Source organism: Galeopterus variegatus, unplaced genomic scaffold (genome assembly GCF_000696425.1).
Source record: "Galeopterus variegatus unplaced genomic scaffold, G_variegatus-3.0.2 Scaffold33, whole genome shotgun sequence".
Classification (NCBI taxonomy): Eukaryota; Metazoa; Chordata; class Mammalia; order Dermoptera; family Cynocephalidae; genus Galeopterus; species Galeopterus variegatus.
Window position 1 is genome coordinate 223,429 of NW_007726144.1, and position 24,028 is coordinate 247,456.

Sequence of the window (24,028 nt, forward strand, 5' to 3'; positions counted from 1 at the left end):
TCACTCCTATTTAGACCATATCCTACTGAGACCACATCTCAAATACCACTCAATCCCCTTTTCCATTCACAGATATTCTTCCTCATTTGTCTCCTATTTGGGGAGAAAAAAGCAAAAATATTTCATTTGTAGCCAGGAAGACCCAACAATTGAGTCTGCACAAATAATCAAATAGAAGCAACAAGTGTTGAGGAAAGGATTGAAGGGTATGGGAAGTTTGGGAAAGGTAGAAGGCCAGATTTGAGTGCCAGGCACGCAGGGTACAGGGGGCTTTATGTTGGCTACTTAATGTAGTGAGATAAAGGAGGAAACGAGGGACTGGTGAGGCGGCCCATGGGGAGATTCCTAGATGTTTACAGGTGGAATTTTGGTTGAGGTCTCCACATGAAGGAAGGGTAAGCAGTGGCACTTGGGTTGACACAAGGTGGAAGGAAGAGTAGGAATTAGAGACTGGGTGGGGCATTAATCCACAGAAATATGAGCTTAACGAAAGGAGAAGGGAGAAGAATCCTCTCCTTTGTAGCTCTCCGGGACAATACCATTCGAGCAAGCCTCTCTGTTTCCTCCAGCTGGCGCCTATGTTGCACTGACCCTCCTGGGCTCCTCACCTTCGTCCATTGGTGTCTCAGGGCTCCAGCAGGACCCATCCCCAGCAGGAGCTCCCCGAGTCACTCCCATGGCCCCTCCACCGCCACCACCTCCACCTCTACCACCTCCACAGCGCATCACAGGACCCAAACCACTGCAGGTAATGGTTCTCCTGGCATCCCCCCCTCACTCCGTTGTCCCTTTGAAGAGCTCCCCACTGGGGAGGAAAGCAGGTTAAACTGAATGAGGACCATTCTGAACAGTGACTGTTGACATCTGCCTGCTGGCTTTATTAAACCCTTCCTAAGTAGGGCTTCCACTGCTGTTTTGGGAGCAGGGATTGTAACTACTAATAGAAGCCCCAAAGGCGCATTTACCCTAAGAGTTACATGGCAGTTAGCTCACTTGGTATGTTTAATATAGTATAGTTCAGTTATATCATGGAATAAATAAACTGTCTAGGCTTACCTGAGATCCCCAGCATTCTCTGAAAGTGAATCGTTATACATATTGTGTTCAAAATTTTGTATAAAAGACCTGTAAAAGAATTTTTGTAATACAATGATCCTGTTATTTGTGACTGCCTGATTTTAATTTTCCTGACAAATTTTGCATTCTACATATTTCTGCTCACCTCCAGTTCAGGTCATTCAGTTCTGTAATCATTTATCACTGTCCTCAGTTGAAGGCACAGGGGAAAGTGACCTCAGGAATGAGATGCACTTCAGCTGACCTAAAACTTACAGGGCCACATCCTAGATCTTGTCATCGCAAAGAATTTATTTCTGATATTTCAGATTCTGAAATCTCACTCAAGGTCATTTTTTAATCCATCCACCTTTCTCACTCACTAAATCCCTAGTCTTCACTGGAATCACTTATCCCTTGACTTCTCCCAATTCTGCTATTCTTCAGCAGAGACGTACCATGTTTAATTCTCAACAGTACCTTCACTCCCCTTGCACTCCCGACCTACACACCTTCCCAACAGGTATTTATACCTGGGTGAATCCAACCATATTGTTTCTCCATTTCTAATTTTGGGTTGCTGGGTTCAGTGGAGAAAATTCTATAATTCTGCAGGCTGGTTACAATATAAAGTTATGATTTTCTACTTCTTTCTATAAATAAAAACTAAAAATTTCAAATGGATTAAAGACATAAATGTAAACAAACAATAAGTTTTTTTTAAATAAAATAAATAAACTGAATGGGGTTGAGGGGACCAGACAAGCCAAAGGATATGTGAAAGACCATCAGAGAGTTGAACAAAAACGAGGGCTGCATGAAAGGGATTACTCAGAGCCTTAGTGTCCATCTTCTGTGTAAATGCATATGAGGTTTTGTCAGATAGCACCATTCAGTGTGTTTCCTAAGTGTGTGGGAGATGCTAAGGAGGCCCTCTGGGAGTGCTCCCCTTCCTCAGGGAGAGAGTGCACACCTCCAGGCATGGACAGAAAGCACCTGTTGAAGACTTGCCAGTCAGTGTTTTTAGGGCGTGGTGTGAAGTCAAGGAGTAGGGGAAAGGATTCCTCGAGAAAAAGGGCTGCTTGGAGGAGTGCAGCCCAGTCAGTAGAGGGAGACAGTCAGAAACAGACAAAAACAGTAGGAGCAGAAGGAAAGCCTCTGTAAAGAGTTTAAAAAAGGACAAGATGCAGATAGGTATAGGTTTAGTTGGGAAGAAGGCTGAGCCAGCAAGTACTGGGAGACTTTAGAGAACAATTAGATACTAAGGTGATTATAGCCAGGGTTTCTAGGAAGTTCTAAAAACCAGAGCTCCAGTGGCGCAATCAGTTAGCACACGGTACTTATATGATAGGAGTAAAAATGAAAATAAGATTTTAAGTTTACTGCATTTCCAGCAAGGTATGGAGTGTTACTTATGACCGAGTCTTCTCTCAGAGCTTTCCTTGCCCAAGAATCAGCAGGTTAAGTTACTAAGCTAATCCTCAGCTCTAACTACTGTCATATTTTCTATTCCTAGGATCCCGAAGTTCGAAAACATGCCACCCAGATCCTTAGGAATATGCTGAGACAGGAGGAAAAAGAGTTACAGGTAAGGTCGCTGATGAGAGTAGACTGGCCATTACCTTAATGAAATAATACTTTTATAAGAGCAATTTGCCAGTTTGTACAAGTTAATTTACAGGCCATATCCTATCACAGTAAAACCTTAAAAAATAAAACTTCAGGATCAATAAAGAATCATCATTGGCCAGTAGAATTTGTTAAAGCAGAATTTGACCAATAGAGTAAATAGAGTAATAGAGCTCCATATGTAACAGATTATGATCGTGAATGGGTAGACAAAATATGAATAAGTAACAAGAGAGACTAAAATGAGGGAACATTAGAACTGAGGAAAATCAGAGTCAGTTGGAATTGATCTTGGAGGTTTCTAAGGAAGGGAAAGATAAGAGGGAACAAAGGTGGTAATGGGTAGGTGAATGCTGGGTCAGACTAATAAAGGTGGGGCACTGTTGGTGGAAGGGAGGAAGAGAGATATCCAGGCCTAGGAAATGATGTGCATAGAGAACAAGAAGACGATTAATGTGGCTGGAGTAGAATGACCAGATTCCTGTTATAACTGTGGCCTGCAGCAATCTCCTTGCCTGTCCATTTCAAGTCAGCAAATTTCTTTATGTACCCACTGTATATAAAACATTGTTGTAGATCTTATGGTATACAGAAATGAAAAAGATTAGACAATTCTTGCCCTCAACATGTTTAAAATCGAGTGGGGGGAATTCAAATTACAGTAGGAGGAAAAGCAGGAGGAACAAAGAGCTTGCAATAAAAGAACAAAGAAGAGAGCAATTCGTAATGGGAAATGTGGGAAAAGGCTTCACAGAAGGAATGGTATTTCAGCTGGGCCTTGAAGAGTGGGACTTTAATAGGCAAAAGAGATGGAAGAAGGAATGCTAGTGAATAGACAGCATAGGTCAAGGGCACAGAGATGTGAAAATACATTCATTTAATAAGCCTTGAGTTCTTGCTGCATGCTAGGTATCGTGTGTTGGAGCATTGGATGGAGAGTAGTGTTAGAGGGTGGAGTTGTAATAGTTCCAAAGATAAATAAGAGATGAACCTTTCCTTTAAGGAGTTAGTAATCAAATAGGATATGCGTGGATGAATGAAGATATACTACATTATAATAAGTGCTGATACTTATATATTGACAAATGGCATAAAATAATCAAGACAGTAAGAACAGAGCTATAGATCAGTGGAATAGAATCGAAAGCCCAGAAATTAACCCATACATCTATGGTCAATTGATTTTCAACAAAGGTGTCAAGACAATTCAAATGGAGAAAGAATATTCTTTTCAGCAAATGGTGCAGGGACAAATGGATATCTACATGCAAAGAATGAATTTGGACCCTTACCTCACAAATAAACAATTTAATTCAAACTGGATCAAAGACTTAAATGTTAAGAACTAAAACTATTTTTAAAAACTATAAAACTCTTAGAAGAAAACATAGGTGTAAATCTCCATGACCTTGGATTAGGCAATAGTTTCTTAGATATGATACCAAAAGCACAAACAACCAAAAAAAAAAGATAAGTTGGATTTTATCAAAATGTAAAACTTCTGTGTGTCAAAGCACATTATCAAGACAGTATAAAAATGGTTGGCCTGTTAGCTCAGTTGGTTAAAGCACAGTATTGGTAACACCAAGGTCAAGGTTTCAGATCCCAGTATCTGCCAGCTGCCAAAAAGAAAAAAAAGTAGACAACTCACAAAATGAGAGAAATATTTGCAAATCATATATCTGATAAGGGTCTAATACCAGAATATATAAGGGACTCTTACAACTCAACAATAAAAGGACAACCCAGTTTAAAAATTGGCAAAGGATTTGAATAGACAGTTTCGTAAACAAAACATACAAATGGCCAATAAGCATGTGGAAAGGTGGTCAGCAATTTTAGTCATAGGGAGATGCTAATTAAAGTGACAATTAGATAACATTTCACACTCATTAGGATGGCTATCACCAAAATAATGGAAAATAATAAGCGTTGGTGAGGATGTGGAGAAATCTGAGAAATATTTGTTTATATTTTATCTACATATTAACTATCCTAATCTATTCCCACCATTGATGATGGGAATGTAAAATAGTGCAGCCACTCTGGAAAACAGTTTGACAGTTCTTCGAAATGTTAAACATGGAGGAACTATGAGGGTACTTCAGAAAGTTCATGGAAAGATTCATATTATCTTTTAATTCTATTTTTCCACAAACTTTTTGAAGTACTTCCATATATGACTCAGCAGTTTCACTCCTAGATATATACCCAAGAGAACTGAAAACATATATTTACACAAAAACTTGTACATGAACATTCATAATAGCCCAGAAGTAGAAATAAGCCAAATGTCTATCAACTGATGAATAGATGTGCAAAATGTGTTATATCTGTACAATGGTATATTATTCAGCTGTAAAAAGTAATGAAGTACAGATACGTGCTATAACATGGGAGAACCCTGAAAACATTATGCTAAATGAAAGAAGCCAGACATGGGCCGGCCCGGTGGCGCACTGCTACAGTGCGCCGCTTGTGAGCGCGGCGGCGCTCCCGCCGAGGGTTCGGATCCCACATACAAACCGGTTCCCGCTCACTGGCTGAGCGAGGTGCAGGCGCAGCGCTGAGGGTTGCGATCCCGTTGCCGGTCCCGGTCCGGTACGGGCGCGACACTGAGGGTTGCGATCCGTTGCCGGACACGAAAAAAAGAAAGAAGCCAGACATGAAAGTTAACATGTTGTATGTTTCCATTTATGTGGAATGCCCAGAACAGGCAAATCCACTGAGACAGCAAATTAGGAGTAATTGCTTACAGGTACCAGCTTTCTTGTTGGAGTGATGGAAATGTTCTGGAGTTAAATAATGGGATGGTTGCACACCTCTGAGTATACTAAAAACCACTGAATTGTATACTTTAAACTGGTGAAGTTTATGTTATGTGTATTATGTCTCTAATTTTTTAAAGTTTTTTTTTAAATGCCATTGAGAAAAAGCCAGGGGGAGAGTGTGAATGGAAATTAATTTTTTTTTTTTTTTTAAGGTTTTAGAATTCTTTTTTTTTTTATTTTTTATTTTTTCCCTTTTTTGTCTTTTTTCATGACCGGCAACGGATTGCAACCCTCAGTGTCGCGCCCATACCGGACCGGGACCGGCAACGGGATCGCAACCCTTGGTGTTGCGCCCGCACCTCGCTCAGCCAGTGAGCGGCTGGTCTGTATGTGGGATCCGAACCCTCGGCGGGAGCGCCGCCGCGCTCCCAAGCGGCGCACCGTAGCAGTGCGCCACTGGGCCGGCCCTGGAAATTAAATTTTTAAAAATATCATGGAAGCCCCAGAGAAGGAATTTATGCAATAATCAGAAAGCTTCATGGGGTGATGCTTGAGCTGAGTTTGGTCTGCTGTGGCTAGAGCATTGAACATGGCAATGGGTGTGGTGGTTGGAAAGTGCTTTGGGCCTTGAATATTACGATGAGCTGTTCTGAAGGCCGTGGGAATTGATCAAAGGATTTTGAATGGGGGACTGATCACATTTTTAAATCAGTGTTCTTTGGAGAAGTGTGTTAAGTGGATCGACTTAAGGAAACCATCTAGGAGGCTGTTGCAGTAGATAAGAGATGATGACAGATTTAACAAGAAATGTAGGAGTAAGAACAAAAAGGAGGGGATAGCAATGAGAGACATCTCATAGGTCAAGTCAGTAGAATTTACCAACTGGTAAGGGAGAAGAAAGAATTAAAGATGGCCCAAGTTTGGGTGCTGGATGGATGATGACGCCATTGATGGAGTGAGGGAGAGATGAGGAGCAGAGCTCAGGGAAAGAAATGAAGGTCAGCCGCGGGTGTACTGCGTTTAAGGTGCATATGAGACATTCAGATAAAGACCACCCACCAGGCATGTGGACATAACAGGGCTGAAGCTCAGGAAATAAGTCTGGTTTAAAATAGAGATTTGGGTATCCTCAGCATAAAGGTGATAGTTGAAATTGGGGACTGGTTGAGAACACCCAGGGCACCAGTGCAGGGAGAAGAAGAGAGAGCTAAGGATGGAGGGTTGTGATTTAAGTGCTCCTACAGCACACTGGCCAGCTTCCGATACTGCACCTGTGCTGTTATATTTGATCTTTGACCTTGAAGTTGATATGACAAGCAAACAGAAGGGACATTGTTGGGTGGGAGGGAGGAGAGGGAGGAGGGAGGGAGGTTTCAGTAATGGGCCACAATAATCAACCACATTGTATATCAACAAAATAAAAATTTTAAAAATAAAAATAAATAAATAAAAAATAAAAAAAATATTTGATCTTTGAAAGAGTAGCTGTTTGAGGTAATGGGGAGGAAACTAGATTGTATGTGTTGAGGAGTGACTGGAAGGCAAGGAAGGATGGGGCCCTAAGTGTAGACTGCTGTTCTGAAACATTTCCCTGTTGAAAGGAGGGAGGGAAAAAATGGGGCAGCCAGTGGCTTGAAAAATAATCAGAGTTGATGGAAAGAGTTTTGTTGTGGTGGTTTGTTTTTAAGTCAAGCAACTTGAGCATTTTTGTAGGACAGAGGGAAGGAGCCGTTGGAAAAAGGAGACTCTGAAGATTATGTGAACAGTGTCTAAGAAGAGTCGAAAGTAGTTGGCGTGGTGGTTTGTTTTTAAGTCAAGCAACTTGAGCATTTTTGTAGGACAGAGGGAAGGAGCCATTGGAAAAAGGAGACTCTGAAGATTATGTGAACAGTGTCTAAGAAGAGTCGAAAGTAGTTGGACAGATTAACTTTGTAAAAGATTTAGATATAGTTTCTTGTCTGAGGAAGGAGGAAAGAGGGCTGAAGGTGTTTCGAGGTGGAGTAAAGTTGGGAAAGGTCTTACCAGATGTTAGTATCTGCCAAGACTGAGGGAAAGGTTGGGGCTTTGATAGGCATGCAGGAGATGAAAATGTGAAGAATTTGTAAAAAGGTCATCAGGTAGCTTTGAAGCCCCAGATGAGCTTAGATAATATGTGAACCCAACGTCTTTATTTAATTACATAGCCAGAAAGCTTTATTGAGCATGCCCTTTTGTAGTAAAATATTAATAGCTACCATGTATTCAGGCATATAACTATACGCCAGACATTCTGCTGAGCACTTTACTGACATAATCTCATTCAGATCTTACAGCCTTCCCATGAGGCAGGTATTGTCATCTCCATCTTATCGATGAGGATGTATTCATGCTTGCCCAAGTCTACACAGCTAGTCAGTGGAAGTGCCAGAATTCAACGCCAGGTCTCCTGGACTATGAAGCCCCTAAACCCCTGTGCTATCTATCCTCTCTTGCATGCTGTGAGGAGTGCTAGATAGATGTTAGAGTGGTTCATGCTCTGAGAGAGCTTCCCAGTGATCGGGCTGGGGCTGGGGGGCCAAGGCGTTGGCTGCTGTAGTCAGCACTGCTTTCTCTTGTCTCCTGTGGTTCTCACTGTATGTAAGTTTCCACTTTAGCACTTTTTTGTGTACCGTTCTGGACAGTCTCTTAAATATTTCACACTTGAGTGGTAGTTGAGGAAGACCTCATTTTAGGATGTGGGACTTAAGCCAGGCCTTGAAGAATGGGTCAGATTAGGACAGGCCTTTGTGTTTTGTCTTCTTTCTCCAACTGCCTCGTGCATTCTGTTTCTCATCACTTTACACCTTTTTCTGATCCTAAATGATGGTGAAATAACATGCATTTACTAGAAGACAGAGCTCTCTTCTCTCTTCTCTTTGTTTTGGGATAACTGCCTATTCTCCCCACTGGTGAGTCGTCCATTCTTTACTAACCACCCCTCTGCCTTTTCCCCTCCTTCCTCTCCTCCTCACCCTCCCCAGCGTATCTGTGAGGTGTATAGCCGGAACCCCGCCAGCCTGCTGGAAGAGCAGATCGAAGGTGCCCGGCGGCGAGTCACTCAGTTACAGCTGAAGATCCAGCAGGAGACTGGGGGCTCAGTGGTGAGTGATGGTAGGCATAGCTCTAGGAGAGGCACCAAGCAGGTGGACTGGGGATAGAATAAGGGAGAAAGTAAGGACAAAACGCTTCCTGGGTCATGCCAGGCTCTCAGGCTGAGCTAGTAAGTGTTTAGGATTTTACAAAGAAACAAAGGTCAGCAGTTCTTTATTTAGCACCAAAGAGGCTGAGCACTGTTGTGTCACTTGATATACCATAAAAAGAAAAAGCCTATTTCTTGCCCTCCAAGAACTTATGGTTGCAATGGAAAGAAGTAAATATGAAATAAGTCAGACCATCAGCTTTTTAGTCTCCTAATTAACCTTTGCTTCAAGGTAGTTTCTTCATATCTAATGTATATTCCTACACTGGTTTTACTCAATATTCATCTGGTAGCTTCTTCCACCACCTATCCTTCAAGTAATGGGTCTTCTCAATATACAAATACTTTTTAAAGTCAGCTTTCATAAAGGATCCCCAGTCAGTTGAGAGATATCTATATCAGCAGTTAACCACACTTTGTAGAAAATTCCAGAGAGGAGATGGTTCATTATTCTCATCCAGGACTTTACTATTAGTGTCTTATTTATCTCCATCAGGCCTTAATTCTTTAGGTAAATAAGAAGTAACTCTCGAGAAATTTTAAGGTCTCCAAGAATAATATTTGCAAAAGCCAACAGACAGTATTTAAGGTTTATCTACTTTCTTTTTTAGAACATCCAGATCAAAAACATAGACAAATCTAAACTGCTTCATTTTCTGAAGAGCTTCTCATATCACATGGTTGATTGCTCAGGTTGTAGACTTAGACCATCTTGATTCAAATCCTGGCTCTAGTTTTCACCAGCTTTAAGACTATGGTGCTCCACGGCCATACCACTCTGAATGCGCCCGATCTCGTCTGATCTTGGAAGCTAAGCAAGTTCGGGCCTGGTTAGTGCTTGGATGGGAGACTCCCTGGGACTACCAGGTGCTGTAGGCTTAAAAAGAAAAGAATAAGACTCTTGGGCAAGTTATTTAATGCCTAGAAGCCTCAGTTTCCTCATTTATAAAATGGAGATCACGATGGTATCCAGCTAATAGGGTGTCAGAATTGAAGCATGCCTTTGGCACTGGGGCCAGTACACATTTGCTGCTGCTGCCACTGTTGGTGTCAGTGTGCTCGTGTGCACTGTGAGTCTGAGACACTAACCTTGGAATCTGAAAGTCTGAGCTCCAACCCTGGCTTTACAGTTGACCGGTTGTGTATTTTACGCAAGTTACTTAAGATCTCTAAGCTTCAGTTTCCTCGTTTATAAAGTGGGAGTAACATGCCTAACAGAGTCGTTGAAAGATTAAATGCAATCTTGAAAAGTGCTTTGTAAACAGTTAGGCACAATCAACATCATTTCCTCCACACTGGCTGGGTCAGTCAGTCCCAGGCCAATGCCTGTCAGCCCTCAAAGATCTCTAGGGGTAAATATTTCATATTTTCCTTCAGTCACCTGCATGAGGTTTTTGCGCTCCTCTGTAGGAAGTTCTTTTTTGTATCCAACCCAAATGAGGCAATAGTGCTTTGAGGTCCAGGGTGATAAAGTGAGATTTTAGAATTTTATGAATGGTAAAGCTCCCTTTCCACCATTAGGGGTCACCATTCTCCTTACACTGTGCAAATAAAGCAGTATCTCTTCTAGCTGGGCATTCTTGAGACAATGAAGCAGAAGAGGCCATGAATTGTAAGCAAATAAACCTCTGATTGGAGGAAGGAAACAGTAGGGGGGGAGGTTCACAGAATTTGCCCACCCTCTGGGCCTTTCTTTTTTAGGACATTCTTCCAGTATATGGTGACACCAGCCAGAGATCATTCGAAGGTGAGTCCCCCCCCAGCCCCTCCCACCCCATCACCTCCTTTTTCTCTAGCATATCTCTAGTCCAGGTTTCTCATCTTTTGTCCGTTCCCCTTGCGGAGATTCCAGGGAAGAAAATATAGCATCCACCCTCAGGGAAATAGAATAATGGGAGAAAGCAGTACAAATACACAGGGAAATTAGATACGACTTATGCAATAGAAATGAGTATATAACCAGTAGCTCCAGATAGATAAGGGCCAGGGAGTTATTGGAATGATTATGGTCCAGACAGCAGTTTGCCTGATAGCACCTAGCACTTAGGAGCTCCACAAATACTTGTAAGAAGAAATGAATGGTGACCAGAAAAAGGTTGGAGATGAGTTGAGAGTAAGACTAGTTGTGAGGTAGAGCTACAGAGTCTTATTTGAGAAGACGACATGGCCTGTGCAAAGGTACAGAAGTAGATGAAAGCTAGATGTGGCAAGAGTAAAGGGTAGGTGTACCCAGGAGAGCATCCTAGTCTAGGGGTCATGAGATGACAGAGCCAAAGGAAAACTGGCAAAAGCAAGGAAGGTAGCAGCTTCCCCTCCTGCCTTATACACAGGTGTCCAGAGTAAAGGTTCTTCCTTCTCCCAGGCCACTAATCCTTCCTTACCATATAAACTGTTTTCTTCTCAGGCCGTCTCTCTGTGGACTCCCAGGAGGGTGACAGTGGCTTGGATTCTGGGACAGAACGCTTCCCTTCCCTCAGTGAGGTGAGTGCCAGCAGGTGCGAGGCCCTTAAAACTATACTCTCAGTATCCCTTCTCTAGGCACCTAAATGCTCTGCTGCTCACTAGTGCACCAAGGCCTCCGGCCTGTCATCCATACACTTCTTCTTCTACAGTTCCAGTTCCAAGGATTTTAGTCACCGCATTCTGGGTTCCAGAAAAGGGTTTCACAAATGTATCCTACATGCAAGATCATCAAATCTGGCTTCCATTTTATCATTGTCAACTCTGTTATATAAGGAGTAGGGTTGAAAGGGAGGCCATGTCATTAATTATAGCAAATCTTTGAGAATAAGGCGCAGAGACATAAGTCATCTAAAACAGTGACTTGACCAAAAACACATTTCTACCTGGCTGGGAATAACATCACCTTAGATTGATATAATGAATCCGACCTAATGAGAAGTATAGTCTCTCTTTGCTGCAGATCTTTTTCTACTTGAGTGGCTCATCTTTTCTGGATTGCTCAAAAGAATTTCAGGTTCTGACCCCAAAGTTTATCTCTTCCAGGTGTTCTCAGTTTGCATATATGAACTCTAAAATATAAAGCTGCAATATAAAAGTAAAAGTGAGTGGAAGAAGTAATAATGATGATAGCAAAATATTTACTTAGCCAGATTAATTAAATATGTGAATAAGTAGTTGAAAACATGGTAAAATTTTAGATAATAGTTGGAATTTTAATTTCTTACTGCTCCTGTCTTTTCATGGGAAGATGATGTAAAGGATGAGTGTGTGGAAAAGTCACCAAGAAAGGACGGGGGGAGGTATTCCTAAATAATCTGCAGGTGACATTATCTGGGAGACAACATCATTGGTGAGGAAGAGTGTGGGCTGTGGGTTGGGACTGCCTAGGTTGGATCTAGGGAATACCTCATTACTAGCTCTTTGACCTTCAGCAGGTCTCATAACCTCTCTGAGTCTTAGTTTTTTCTTATGAAAAGTGGGAGGAATAATAGTATCTACCTCAAAGGTCTATTGTGAGAACTGAATGAGGTAATATATAATCAAGGGCTTAGTATAATACTGGACACCGAGTAAGTACTGAATCTTTTATTTTTTATTTTTTTTTATTTTTTTTTGGTGGCTGGCCAGTGTGGGATCCAAACCCTTTACCTTGGTGTTATAAGCACTACCCTCTAACAGAGTGAGCTAACCAGCCAGCCCTGAGAACTGAACTTCTATTAGCTGATGTTATGAATATGTTTATCACCACCAAATGAGCTAAGCCCTGGGGCCTTCTGGACGAGGTTTCTTCTCACAGATTTCTCTGTCCTCTAGTCATTGATGAATCGGAACTCAGTATTGTCAGACCCTGGGCTAGACAGTCCTCGCACCTCCCCTGTGATCATGGCCAGGGTGGCCCAGCACCACAGGCGGCAGGGCTCAGACATACTCATCCTCCCAACCTGTGACCAGGTGAGTGATCTGGAGCCACCCTGTAGTTTTCTCTTCCCTTTTTTCAGAACTGGGATTTGGAGGCATGGGTGTTACCAATACATGGGTTTGAACAATCGCACTAACCCCCCTGCTCCAGCCATCCAAATTTGAGATAGTCACTTATTTAGAGAACAACTAGTAAAGAAAGAACATGGTATAAATAGAAATATGAAAGTAAGGCTGTTTCAGTTTGTGTATAGAGTCAGTGAATGCATCTGTAGGGAAATGACAGCTAAGGAGCAGAGAGCTGGTCTTTTTTTAATGTCTACATAGAAGTAGGTTTGCTCAGTGTTTCTCCAGAACACTAATTTTCAATTTTCTCTTTCCTTAGAAAAATCCTTTTCTCAAACAAAATCTTATCATTTGGAACCCTAGAGAAAACAAATAAAAGCTCAGCTCCCCTGGGACCTTTCTTGATCAAACTCCCCTTGCCTTCAGTAGTACTTCCGCTGAGCCCTAAAGTTCTGAGAAACCAAATCTGAAAGCTCCCACTCTCAAGGGTAGAACTAGGTCCAGGGAGATTTCAGGAAGACAGATTTTGGCTCAAAGCAAAAAGCTTACAAGGAATCTGGGCTGTCTGGCAATGGAGTGGGCTGACTTGAGAGTCAGGGAGTTGCCTCTCATTTTTCAGACAGAAACTGGGCCACTACCTGTTAGAGACACTAGGAAGAGATCTCCTAGTTTTGTAAGTCATCTACCACCATAATGATTTTTTTCCATATTCACATTCCAACTGTATAACATTTCTTAATTTTCCTTCAAGCTAACTCACTTTTTTAAACTTAAATTTATTTTAAAGGAGATCTGTCGTTGCCTTAAATTAAAACCCATATCACACACTATAAATACACGGTAAATGTAAAACTAAATATAAGTTTAGAAACAATTTTGTTAAGTTTTACTTAGAAAGATATAGAATGGTATAGACAGAAAGCTGCCATTTGTTAAAAAGAGGAAAAGGAGCCTCTTTCATAAGCCATCTCTGGATGAATATATAAGAAACGGATAGTTATTGCCTGAGGAGAGTAATTAGGTGGCTTGAGGATAATAGTAGAAGGAAGATTTTTCATTATATTTAACCTTATGTATCCTTTCATTTTAAATTACATGAATATATCACATTAAAAAAATAGGTGAAATTTAAAACAAGCTGAAAAATAAACTAGCTAGATTCTATTGCTTGTCAACGGCTTTAGTTAAGCTTGAGACCAATTGTGTCTTTGTTAAAGGTATTGAAGATATACTAGCACTAGGCTGAAACGTTTTCTGGGTTAATCCAAAGGATTGAGAACTGAAAAGAAACTAACTTTCAGTATGATTCAGTGTTATGTGATTCCATGTCCAAGTATCACCTAAAATCATTTCAAGCCTCAACAAAAATCATCTCATCTAAAAGCATCTTGAGTTCTACCAGTGGTGTACTCCCCTGGTTCCTGGAATCCTGCAGTCTAGACCTAATTTTTCCTTCCTCCCCTGAACAAAACTGGGTCTTCCTTTCTCCTGTGACAAGCCTACTGGGTAGGTCTCCTGGAGAAGTATGTAGGCTTGAGGTAACCACCCTGGTCCCTCTTCACGAAAGCTTTTTATGCAGAGGGCTTCTTTCCCAGGCTTTGGTGAGTAACCCCAGGCAGTGGGGTTACAGTATGCTTCCTGCCCTCTGTCCTGTCCCCACCCTACCGCCTCACCCTGGCTGTACCACACACACATACATCTCTCTGAGTTCTCTTTGATGGTGTGATTTTAGTAAACTTGTCTTCTTTCTTTGGAGTTTAGGGTTCAAAGCAGCATCTTTTTTCTATTATAGCATATCTACCTCTGCTGTTTCTCTTTGTTTACAAGTCTCATTTTCCCACTAGGCTTAACTCATCTATACTACATATGCTGAGCACCTAGCATGGCACCAGGCACATAGCAGGCACTTTATAATGTTTAGTGAATGAATGAATGAATGAATGCATGCTTTGGAATGGGACTAATCGACATTGTCTTCTCTAGTGTCATCTTGGGAAGGACTTATCCAAGACACAGAGCTTCTTAAACTTTTTGAAACTGAGATTTCACAATATGATCTGTAGTCATAGGACTGTGTCCTAGGTAAATCCTATTTTTCTTAAATCCAGAGTTATAACATCATCAAAAGAAAATTCTGATCAATAGCTACTGTGCAAAAGAAGAATACATTTGATACTCTATTTTTACCCATCAGATAGAGTTTAGTTATTCTTAGAAATTGGAGAGGTGAAGGTGGGAAATGGATTTAATGTGTATTAAGATGCCTAGTTTATCAGCTGCTATACTAGATCCTTTACAAAAAAATCTCATAATTCTCACAGGAAAGGAGGTGGCTGTTAGAGTCTTCATGTGGTAAATGAGAAAACGGAGGCAAAGGAAGGATAAGAGACTACTGAAGGACTCGGCTTGTTACTGGCAGTCAGAACTAGGACTTATTTCTCCTGAGCCCCAGTGCAGGGCTTCTTCCTCTCCTGGCCGCTCTTTGATTGCTCATTCCTACCCCTCCCTTGCAGAAGTAAAGGACCAAGTTCAGATTGCTGATGGGGGTCGGGCATACATCCTGTTCCTAGGAGAGGTTTTCGTTTAGGTGGTTAATAGAAGCAGGTGTGGAGTAAATGGTCAGTAAACGGCATAGGGGGAAACCTATACTATCCACCATTCTGTCAGCAGTGGGATGGAGGCACAGGGAATCTCACTTTCTGTGACATAATTCTATAATGTTTGATTTTTTTTTAAATAATAAGCATATTCTGATTTTATAATCAGAAAAATACAAGTAAAAACTGCTTTAAAAAAATCGTTGCCCAAAACAAACAAAAACCTAGTGCTTTTCATGTTTCACCAGAGAGCCAAGTAGAGCCATGCCCATCCACCACTTTCTGCAGATCCTGGACCCCAAGGGGTTCAGAGACTAGGGGACTAGGGTGTTATGGTAGAGAAGGATACTCAGGACATGTCTGAGAAATGCTAATACAGCACATCAGGCCTGACTCTGCAACTTCAAGCACACCAGTTAGTCTCTCTGGGCCTCACTTTTTTCAATTATAAGTGAGTGTTAGACTCTAATCTCTGAGATACCTTCTGGGTCTCTCACATTCTGTGGCTCAATCATTCTGGGCATAAAGTCTGTAAATGTCCAGTAGAACAGAAAATGAGGGAGGAGCATTAGGGAGGAACTATCAGGAAAAGCCTCTTGAGAAAGTGCATTAGGAGGGTATCTTAGGCCTGAATAAAAGTAGACAAGAGTAAGCTAGGTCAGTACTGGAAGTAGAGCCCTTGTTGGGCAATCACTGGAAATGAGGAAGATTAAACTGAGTGAAAAACAGAGTTGATAGAAAAGCTTTGAAAGCCCAAAAAACCTTTAGGAGAAAAATTCGTCCAGTGGAGCATCTGAAAAGTTTATGCAATTTGAAGTCTTTCTCGTCATACCTCATCAGTGGCATATCAGTTAGGATTAGGTTTTTATTAAAATTGGCATAAGGGGGAAAGAAAGAAAAGCCAGGCTAAGAAGTTTGGATTTTAGACAAGTAATGGTGATCTACAATAGATTTTTGAGCAGGCAGGGGAAATAACACACATGGTGTTTGAGAAAGATCAGCCTCATCCTTTTTTGTTCAGGGAGACAGAGATCCACTACTGGGCTCTCTGACAGTTATTAAGCCACTGGTATTTACTAGGCACACAATAATTGTTCAGTAGCACTGTGGGAGACACTAGATTTGGAGATATGGAGGGTGTGTGTTTGGCGTAGGGGTGGCTATTTAGTCTGTTTTGGAAAATAACAAAGCCCCCAATCCAACAGTCCAGCAGGAGCTATAGGTTCTTATTTTGTTGGCTGATACTCTCTCTCCCAGATCTTTTGCAAACAGGAAGAGAGCATTTTCTATTACTTCCCATCTTCATTTGTCATGTGATTAGGCTCCTCTGCCCCACCCAGAAGCAGTTGACTTCCTGCAAGTGAAAATCATTTCATCTGTGCTCTGAGATTTGGGGGTGGTAGTGAGATGCCAGCATTAACTAGACCTGTGTGGCTGTCTTTGTGAGTGCTGTGCTGTGACTAAATAAACTGCATTGAGTGGGTTGAATCCCCTGTCCTCTGTAACCTCTTGTTTCTATAACTTGCCTCTCTCCTTCAGGGTGTAGATCAGAGCCCAAAGCCTTTAATTATTGGCCCAGAGGAAGATTATGACCCCGGTTATTTCAACAACGAGGTAACGGTTTCCTGGTTTTCTCCTTTCATCATTCTTCATTGTACAAGCTGCTCTTGAGTAGAAGCAGTTTGCTTAGCACCAGCTGTGAAGGGAGCTTGGGGGAGGAAGCCTCAGCTTATAAACGCTGGAAAGTGGATGAGAGCTAAGCTGGAACAGACTGTGCTGCTGTGCCCTGTCTCTGTGCCTCCCAGCCAATCTCATGCTTCTGCCTTCCAGAGCGACATCATATTCCAGGATCTTGAGAAACTGAAGTCACGTCCAGCTCACCTGGGGGTTTTTCTACGTTACCTCTTCTCTCAGGCAGACCCCAGTCCACTGGTAAGTCAGGAATGTCCATCTTGATTGAGTGCCTGCACGTGCTTGGCAAAGAGAATCTCTGGCCTCTGTCCCTGCTCTCTAAATGTTGCAAGTCAAATCCAAGGGCATAGTCAGGCATCTCAAAGACAGACACAAAGTAGAAAAGAAGATGAAACCTAGGCAGAAGGAATTCTTCACTGTGTGTGACACAGCTAACTACATCAATAGCCCAGGGAGGGGCAAGAAGAGCCAGGCCAGGAAAACTGCCATTCTTGATCAGCTTAGGAAGTCATCTTGGAGAAGATGGTCTTTCTAGAGTTTTTTGAATGAAGGTGGATACAGACTAACTGGGAATTTGAAAGTGGCACTTGCAAATATACAATGTTACTACAAGAAAGCTTGTCAGAGGGCAAAGCTGCAAAGGGTCTTTAATCTGAAGGTGATGACAGGAAGGAATGTGAGGAGGTAGAGACCAGAGTGCCCTGGGACAGTGCTCAGAGCCAGCAGCCTTGCCAGTTTCTCTCATTCTGCTCAGTTGCTTAGAAAGTAACAAGGATGGAGGAGAGAGGTTGATGCTATATTCTTCAGAATAAACTTCTTGCCCAAGGCATAAGCTGCTGTTTTGTCTTTCTGGGGTTACTACTAATAGAAGCCAGAGTGAACATTCATTTGCTCAACAGGTATTCATTGAACACCTGTGTGTAAGTCCCAAGTGCTTGTATCTCAGAAGCATTCCTAAATAAAAACAAGGCACATCCCAAAGAGAATTAAAACATGAACCCTTAGGAAACAATATATAGGTACAAGAGACAAGTAAAATGTGAAATGTGGAGAGGATGCCGAGTAGAGGAGTGATCACCTCTGAGGATGCGCATGCAGGAAAGGGGGTAGAGATTATTTTACCACAGGTTTCTGAAACGTTCCAACTCAGGGTATCTCAACCTCAGTGCTACTGGCATTTTGGATTGGAGAGTTCTTTGTTGTGGTAGATTTTCGTGTGCATTTTGGGATATTTAGTCACATCACTGGACTCAACCCATCAGATTCCAATAGCACCCAACTCCCTCAGTAGCTGTGACAACTAAAAATGTCTCCAGACATTACCAAATATCCCCAAGAGGGCAAGATCATCCCTGGTTGAGAACCACTGCTTTAACCAGTTTCTCTCTCCTCCTAGCTTTTTTACTTGTGTGCAGAAGTTTATCAACAAACAAACCCCAAGGATTCTCGAAGCTTGGGAAAAGACATCTGGAATATTTTTCTAGAGAAAAATGCGGTAAGGAAGTCATAGATTGGATTACAATTTTATTACATTCTTTGGACCACTTATAAGCAGAGGAAAAACTAAGCAAAACATTCAGGCCAAATGGAGACAGGCTCTTAAAGGGAAGGCTAGGTTGACAGATTAGGATTCCTGGATCCTGTTTCTAGATCTACTATCAAAAGATTGATCTCTTCTCTATACTTCATTTGTTCCACATACAGAATACACATTACTTCTCTTCAGAATGTTTGGAGAAAGAGATATACCAAATTCTAATTACTCTCCCCTGAATCAGTGCCCTGGTTCCCCCCAACCCTCCCAGACTTACCCATTCCTGAGATGTAGAAACAGAGGCTTAGAGACATCAAGTGATCTAAATCAATGAGGCTAGAGGAGAACCTAGGTTTCTGAAGCTCAGCCTGACTTGCTATTACAGCCCAAAGGCAAGAGTCAGAGGTTAGAAACCCTCAAGTGTCTGGGACCAATGAGACCACTCTCTGCATCTGGACATAGTTCCCGAGGGAGTGTCAGGGATCCCACTGGCAAGAGCACTTCTTTCTTTTTGGAGGGGCAGGGGGAGGATATTGGAGGGATATTTATTTATTTATTTTGTATTATCCTTTTTTTTTTAACATGGATATGCACATTTATTTGTGCAAATAACAAATACATAAACTGAATAAGAGATGAATAGCAAAATACTCTATAGAAAGTAGGGCTTCTAACTGTCACAAAAGCTGGAGGTGTAAAACTTACTAAAATTTACATATTTCATTTTATAATCTTTACCATTATTTGAAATAGCTCTCTAAAGTCTTCCAGAAACATGCCAATATTAAATTGATTTCAACAGAGGAAGATGAGTAAACATTTCAAAGGCAAATAAATTTCTAAGAAAATCAACAAATCCTCTTAATAAAAAGAAACCAAGAACAGCAATCGAATATCTAAGTTTAGTAATATAAATTGCATAAAAAATCAGTAAAACAGAATATAAACAGAACGTACTTCAAAAAGTTTGCGGAAAAATAGAATTGAAAGATAATGGAAATCTTTCCATGACCTTTTTTGTTTGTTTAAATTTTTCCTTTTTAAAAAAAAAAAAGACTAAGATCATAGAAAATATGTTCTCTGATCACAATAACAAGGAAATGTAGAAAACTCACAAATGTGTAGAAATTAACACTTCTAAATAAACAATGGTTAAAAAAATCACAGTGAAATTACAGAGCACTTTGAGATAAAGATCAAAGCACAACATGTCAAATAAAAAAAAAAAGACTAAGATCATAGAAAATATGTTCTCTGATCACAATAACAAGGAAATTTAGAAAACTCACAAATGTGTAGAAATTAACACTTCTAAATAAACAATGGTTAAAAAAAATCACAGTGAAATTACAGAGCACTTTGAGATAAAGATCAAAGCACAACATGTCAAAATTTATAAGATTCAGGGCTCATGCAGTGCTTAGAGGAAAATTTATATACTAGTAAACACCTATATTAAAAATAAGAAAACTCTCAAGTCAGTAATGTAAAATTCTATCTTAAGAGAAAATAGAAAAAGTAGAGCAAACTAAACCAAAAGCAAGTATAAGTAGAAAACAACAGAAATATATGAAATAGGGAATTAAAAAACAGTAGAGAAAATCAACAAAACCAAAAGTTGATTCTTTAAAAAGATCAACAAAATCTGCAAACCTTTACCTAGACTGACCAAGAAAAAAGAGAGACGACCGAAATTATTAAAATCAGAAATAAAGTAGGGGAATTACTACGTTATCACAATGGGTTTTTGTGGGGGTAACATTTGATTTCTTTCTCTTTCTCATTCGCATTTTTGTTCTACCAGTGTGTTTTGTTCTTTCTTGTGTATTCATGGTAGTGATTATTGTTTTTTGGATTCCAGATATAGGACTCCCTTGAGGATTTCTCGTAGGGCCGGTCATGGTAGTGAACTCCCACAGCTTTCATTTGGCTGGAAAATACACTACTTTTCCCTCATTTCTGAAGGATAGCCTTGCTGGATATAGTATTCTTGCTGGCAGTTTTTTTCTTTTAGTATTTTGAATATATCACCCCATTTTCTTCTGGCCTGTAAAGTTTCTTTGAGAAGTCTGCTCTTAGTCTGATGGGGTCTCCCTTAGAGGTGACCTGAAACTTTTCTCTTGCTTCTGAGATTCTCACTTTGTCTTTGAGCTTTGCCAGTTTGACTATAATGTGTCTTGGAGAGGATCTTTTTGAGTTGAATCCGTTTGGGGATCTTTGAACCTCTTGTATCCAAAGTTCATATCTCTCCCTATACCTGGGAAGTTTTCCTCTATTATTTCATTGAATATACTTTCAATGCTTTTTCCTTTCTCCTCCCCTTCTGGAACAACCATGATTTGAATGTTTGTGAGCTTAAGGTTGTCTGCTAGCTCTCTTTGATTTTCTTCATTTTTTAAAATTCTTTTTTCCTTTTTTTGTCTGCCTGGGTTATTTCGAAAAGACTGTCTTCAAGATCAGAAATTCTTTCTTCTGCTTGTTCTAGTGTGCTGCTTAAGCTATCAGATGTGGGTTTGTTTGTTTGTTTGTTTGTAGTTTATTTAATTGGTTGTGTTTTTTATTTGTGAATCTTTCAGTTCCCTGAGTTCTACTACATTCTTTTTTAAGTTATTAATCTCTTTGTATATTTCCTCCTTCATATCCTGGATATTTTTTCTCATTTCATTATGTTGTCTAACTGAGTCTTCTCATGTCTCATTGAGTTTCCTTAAGATTGTTGCTCAGAATTCCTTTTCAGTCATTTCAAGGGTTTCCTGCTCTACAGGGTCTAGTATTTGAGAATTACTGTATTCTTTTTGTGGTGTCATATTTTCTTGAATTTTTGTATTTCTAGTATCTCTGCATTGATGTCAGGTCATCTGGTAGAGCAGTTGCTTCTTCTATTACTCTGGAGTGAGCTTTGAGGAAAGGAACATCCTCTTCTTTTTCTGGTCTCCACTGGTGACTCTCCATGTGTCAGTGCAGTCAAGTGTCCAGTGGGCCACGTGCACAGTGGCCATGACAGCTTCTGTGACATTGAGCCACTTTTTCAGCAGCTGTGGCTATGGTGGGCCACCTGCACAGAAGTGATATTTTTGGCATGCTCTCTTGCCTGCTTTTGGGTGGGAGGTACTGCCCTTGGCTCCTTGCCTAGCAACTGCTGGCATGCTGACCTGCCTGCTTCTGTGTGTAGGAGGCTGTGGCCCTTGACTCCTTGCCTGAGACAGCAGGCATGTTGTCTTGCCTGCTTCCAGATGGAGCAGCAAGAGTACTTCTGCCTGCAGAGGGCAGTTCCCATCCTAAGCTTTCTAATCTGATCAATGATACTGATTTCAAAATAACTATATTCTTCTAGCAAAGAGGTACTTTCTTGGGCCAATGAGGTTGGGGAAAATTGATTTTCCTCAAGATTTACATTTGCCCTCTTAAATGGGTCTTGAGTAAGGAGATTAGAGCTGCCCATTGTTCTGTTTGTTATGGAACCACTTCAGTATCCAGGTGTCAGGGACTTGGAAAGCAAAAGCCAGAACACTATGCTAACTGCAAGACTATGTGAAATAAGGCCAGTTTTCCCCTGGGAGCAAAGAAGAGGGCAAGTCCATCAGGTCTAATGAAGGTTTCTCCCTTGCTGCTAAATGATCACCAGCCCACTTTTTGGAACAATATGCTCATTCCATGCACCCTGATGTCCTTGAAATAAAAGTGGAAAAACTGCATGTGCCACCCTCAGAATATAGGCCCAGCTTGCCCTGTAGCCTCAGAATATGTTTCCCAAAACTTGGGTCTGTACAGTTGGAGAGTGATGAGAGGAGGATGGGTAGATAGAGGCAAAAAGAAGAGAAGATAGTGTTGCCAAGCCCTCCTGGCCCAGCATGCTGTCCATCTCCCTGGAGTGTGCAGGCCTCACCACTTCTGCCCCCACTCTTCTGTTTTTTAGCCTCTGAGAGTGAAGATCCCTGAGATGTTACAGGCTGAAATTGGTAAGTTGGCTCATTGGTCAGTTAGTCTCCTGCTGGTGTCTTCCTTGTCCTGAGCTCTCAGGAGGCTCCAGAGAACAGCAGGGTCATAGTCCCTGTCCTTAGGCAACTGTCCTCTACTGGAGGAAAAGATCCATGGGACAGTTGCTCCAGAACTCTGCACAGTTGCTTATGGACAGGCACAAATGGGACAGACTCTGCCTAGGAGCTCACTCAGTCTGGTGGAGCTTGTCACAGAAAGACACTGGACTTAGAGTTAGGAGACCTGGGTTCATACCTGCCAGTCTTCCATATGACCTCTCTGGGCCTCAGTTCGCTCATCTGTACAAAGAGGAAATTGGACTGGATTAGAGATTGCTAAACAAGGTTGGTCATCAGAATCCCTTGGGGATCTCTTAAAAAAAAAATACAGAAACCAGGTCCTCATTCCATCTCACCTGCAGAGTCAGAATCTCCTGAGTGTTGTTTTGGCTTGGGGCGGGGGGGGGATGTTTTTGTTTTTATAAGTTCCTTAACCAATGCTGATAGCAGCTGATCCAGCATGAGGACCCAGTGGCCTAGGTGATTGCCCAGCTCTCTTCTAATCCTAATCATGAGTAGAAGAATTAAGGAGACAGTTCATAGTGGATGTCAGCCTGAGAAGCTAATCACAGGCAGCTCTTTAAAGAATTGAAGTTTGAAGCTGCATTTGGAAAGAGCCAATTTACAGGCACAGATGACAGGGAGGAGAGCTTATGGCCCAGGTGATAGGGTGGACAGAGCTTGCTCCAAAGCAGAGGAAGAGTGAACCAGCCGCTGCCAGGAACTTGGCCTAGTGTGGGTGGAGCTAGATTCAGGGACAGAAGGAGAGACGTCTTTCAATTTTTGCTGGGGATTTCAGGTTTCATGGGATGTGAAGGGCTGCTTATTTTACCCTTGTGAGCTGGCCCTGGGACAGTAGAAGGGGAACGAGCCTCTCAGAGATCTGCATTTTGATGTCAGAGGACAGCATTTGAACACATCTGATGAGAGGGGCTTTAATACTTCTTCTGTTAATGGCTCATAGAACATCTGGAAAATGTTTTTGTCCTTGCATTGGGCCTTGGACATTAGGATTCCAGTTCTAAATTCAGGAATGAGCTGGGAGGTCCAGGCCTTCACGTCCCTTAGGCTAATGGGGCAGAAGCCAGCCTCTCCTCCTAGTGTCAGAGGGAGCTGAAATCCACTGGAATGCTCAGACCTCCTCTTCCCCTGACACCCCATACATTCTACCCTCTCTGGGCTCCCACTACAGACTCGCGCCTGCGGAACAGTGAGGATGCCCGCAGTGTTCTCTCTGAAGCTCAGGAGGCAGCCATGCTGGAGATCCAGGAGCAGATCCATGACTACAGGTTTGCCCAGCTCCCTGCCCTCCTCTTCTCTCTCCTTGCACCTCTGCTTCCTCTTGGCCCTTTCTCATTCCCTCTGTGATGTGTGTGTACATCTTTTTTTTTTTTTTTTTTTTTTTTAAAAAGATGACCGGTAAGGGGATCTCAACCCTTGGCTTGGTGTTGTCAGCACCACGCTCAGCTAGTGAGCAAACCGGCCATCCCTATATGGGATCCGAACCCGCGGCCTTGGTGTTATCAGCACCGCACTCTACCGAGTGA

At 41.7% G+C, this 24,028-nt stretch overlaps 1 protein-coding gene across 6 annotated transcripts in view; it reads left to right on the forward strand.

Annotated features, from left to right (window-relative positions):
* Window positions 1–24,028, forward strand: part of ARHGEF11 (Rho guanine nucleotide exchange factor (GEF) 11) — a 111,470-nt gene that overhangs the window by 62,533 nt on the left and 24,909 nt on the right. For 4 of the 6 annotated variants that reach the window (XM_008570214.1, XM_008570198.1, XM_008570206.1 and 1 more), the window contains 11 exons: window positions 570–748; window positions 2,573–2,644; window positions 8,456–8,575; window positions 10,375–10,420; window positions 11,078–11,154; window positions 12,451–12,588; window positions 16,758–16,832; window positions 17,049–17,150; window positions 18,307–18,405; window positions 22,361–22,403; window positions 23,674–23,770. In XM_008570214.1, the coding sequence (XP_008568436.1) occupies window positions 570–748; window positions 2,573–2,644; window positions 8,456–8,575; window positions 10,375–10,420; window positions 11,078–11,154; window positions 12,451–12,588; window positions 16,758–16,832; window positions 17,049–17,150; window positions 18,307–18,405; window positions 22,361–22,403; window positions 23,674–23,770 (1,048 nt within the window). The remainder of the gene's footprint in view (window positions 1–569; window positions 749–2,572; window positions 2,645–8,455; window positions 8,576–10,374; window positions 10,421–11,077; window positions 11,155–12,450; window positions 12,589–16,757; window positions 16,833–17,048; window positions 17,151–18,306; window positions 18,406–22,360; window positions 22,404–23,673; window positions 23,771–24,028) is intronic. The other 2 variants (XM_008570230.1, XM_008570222.1) reach the window with 1 other exon arrangement.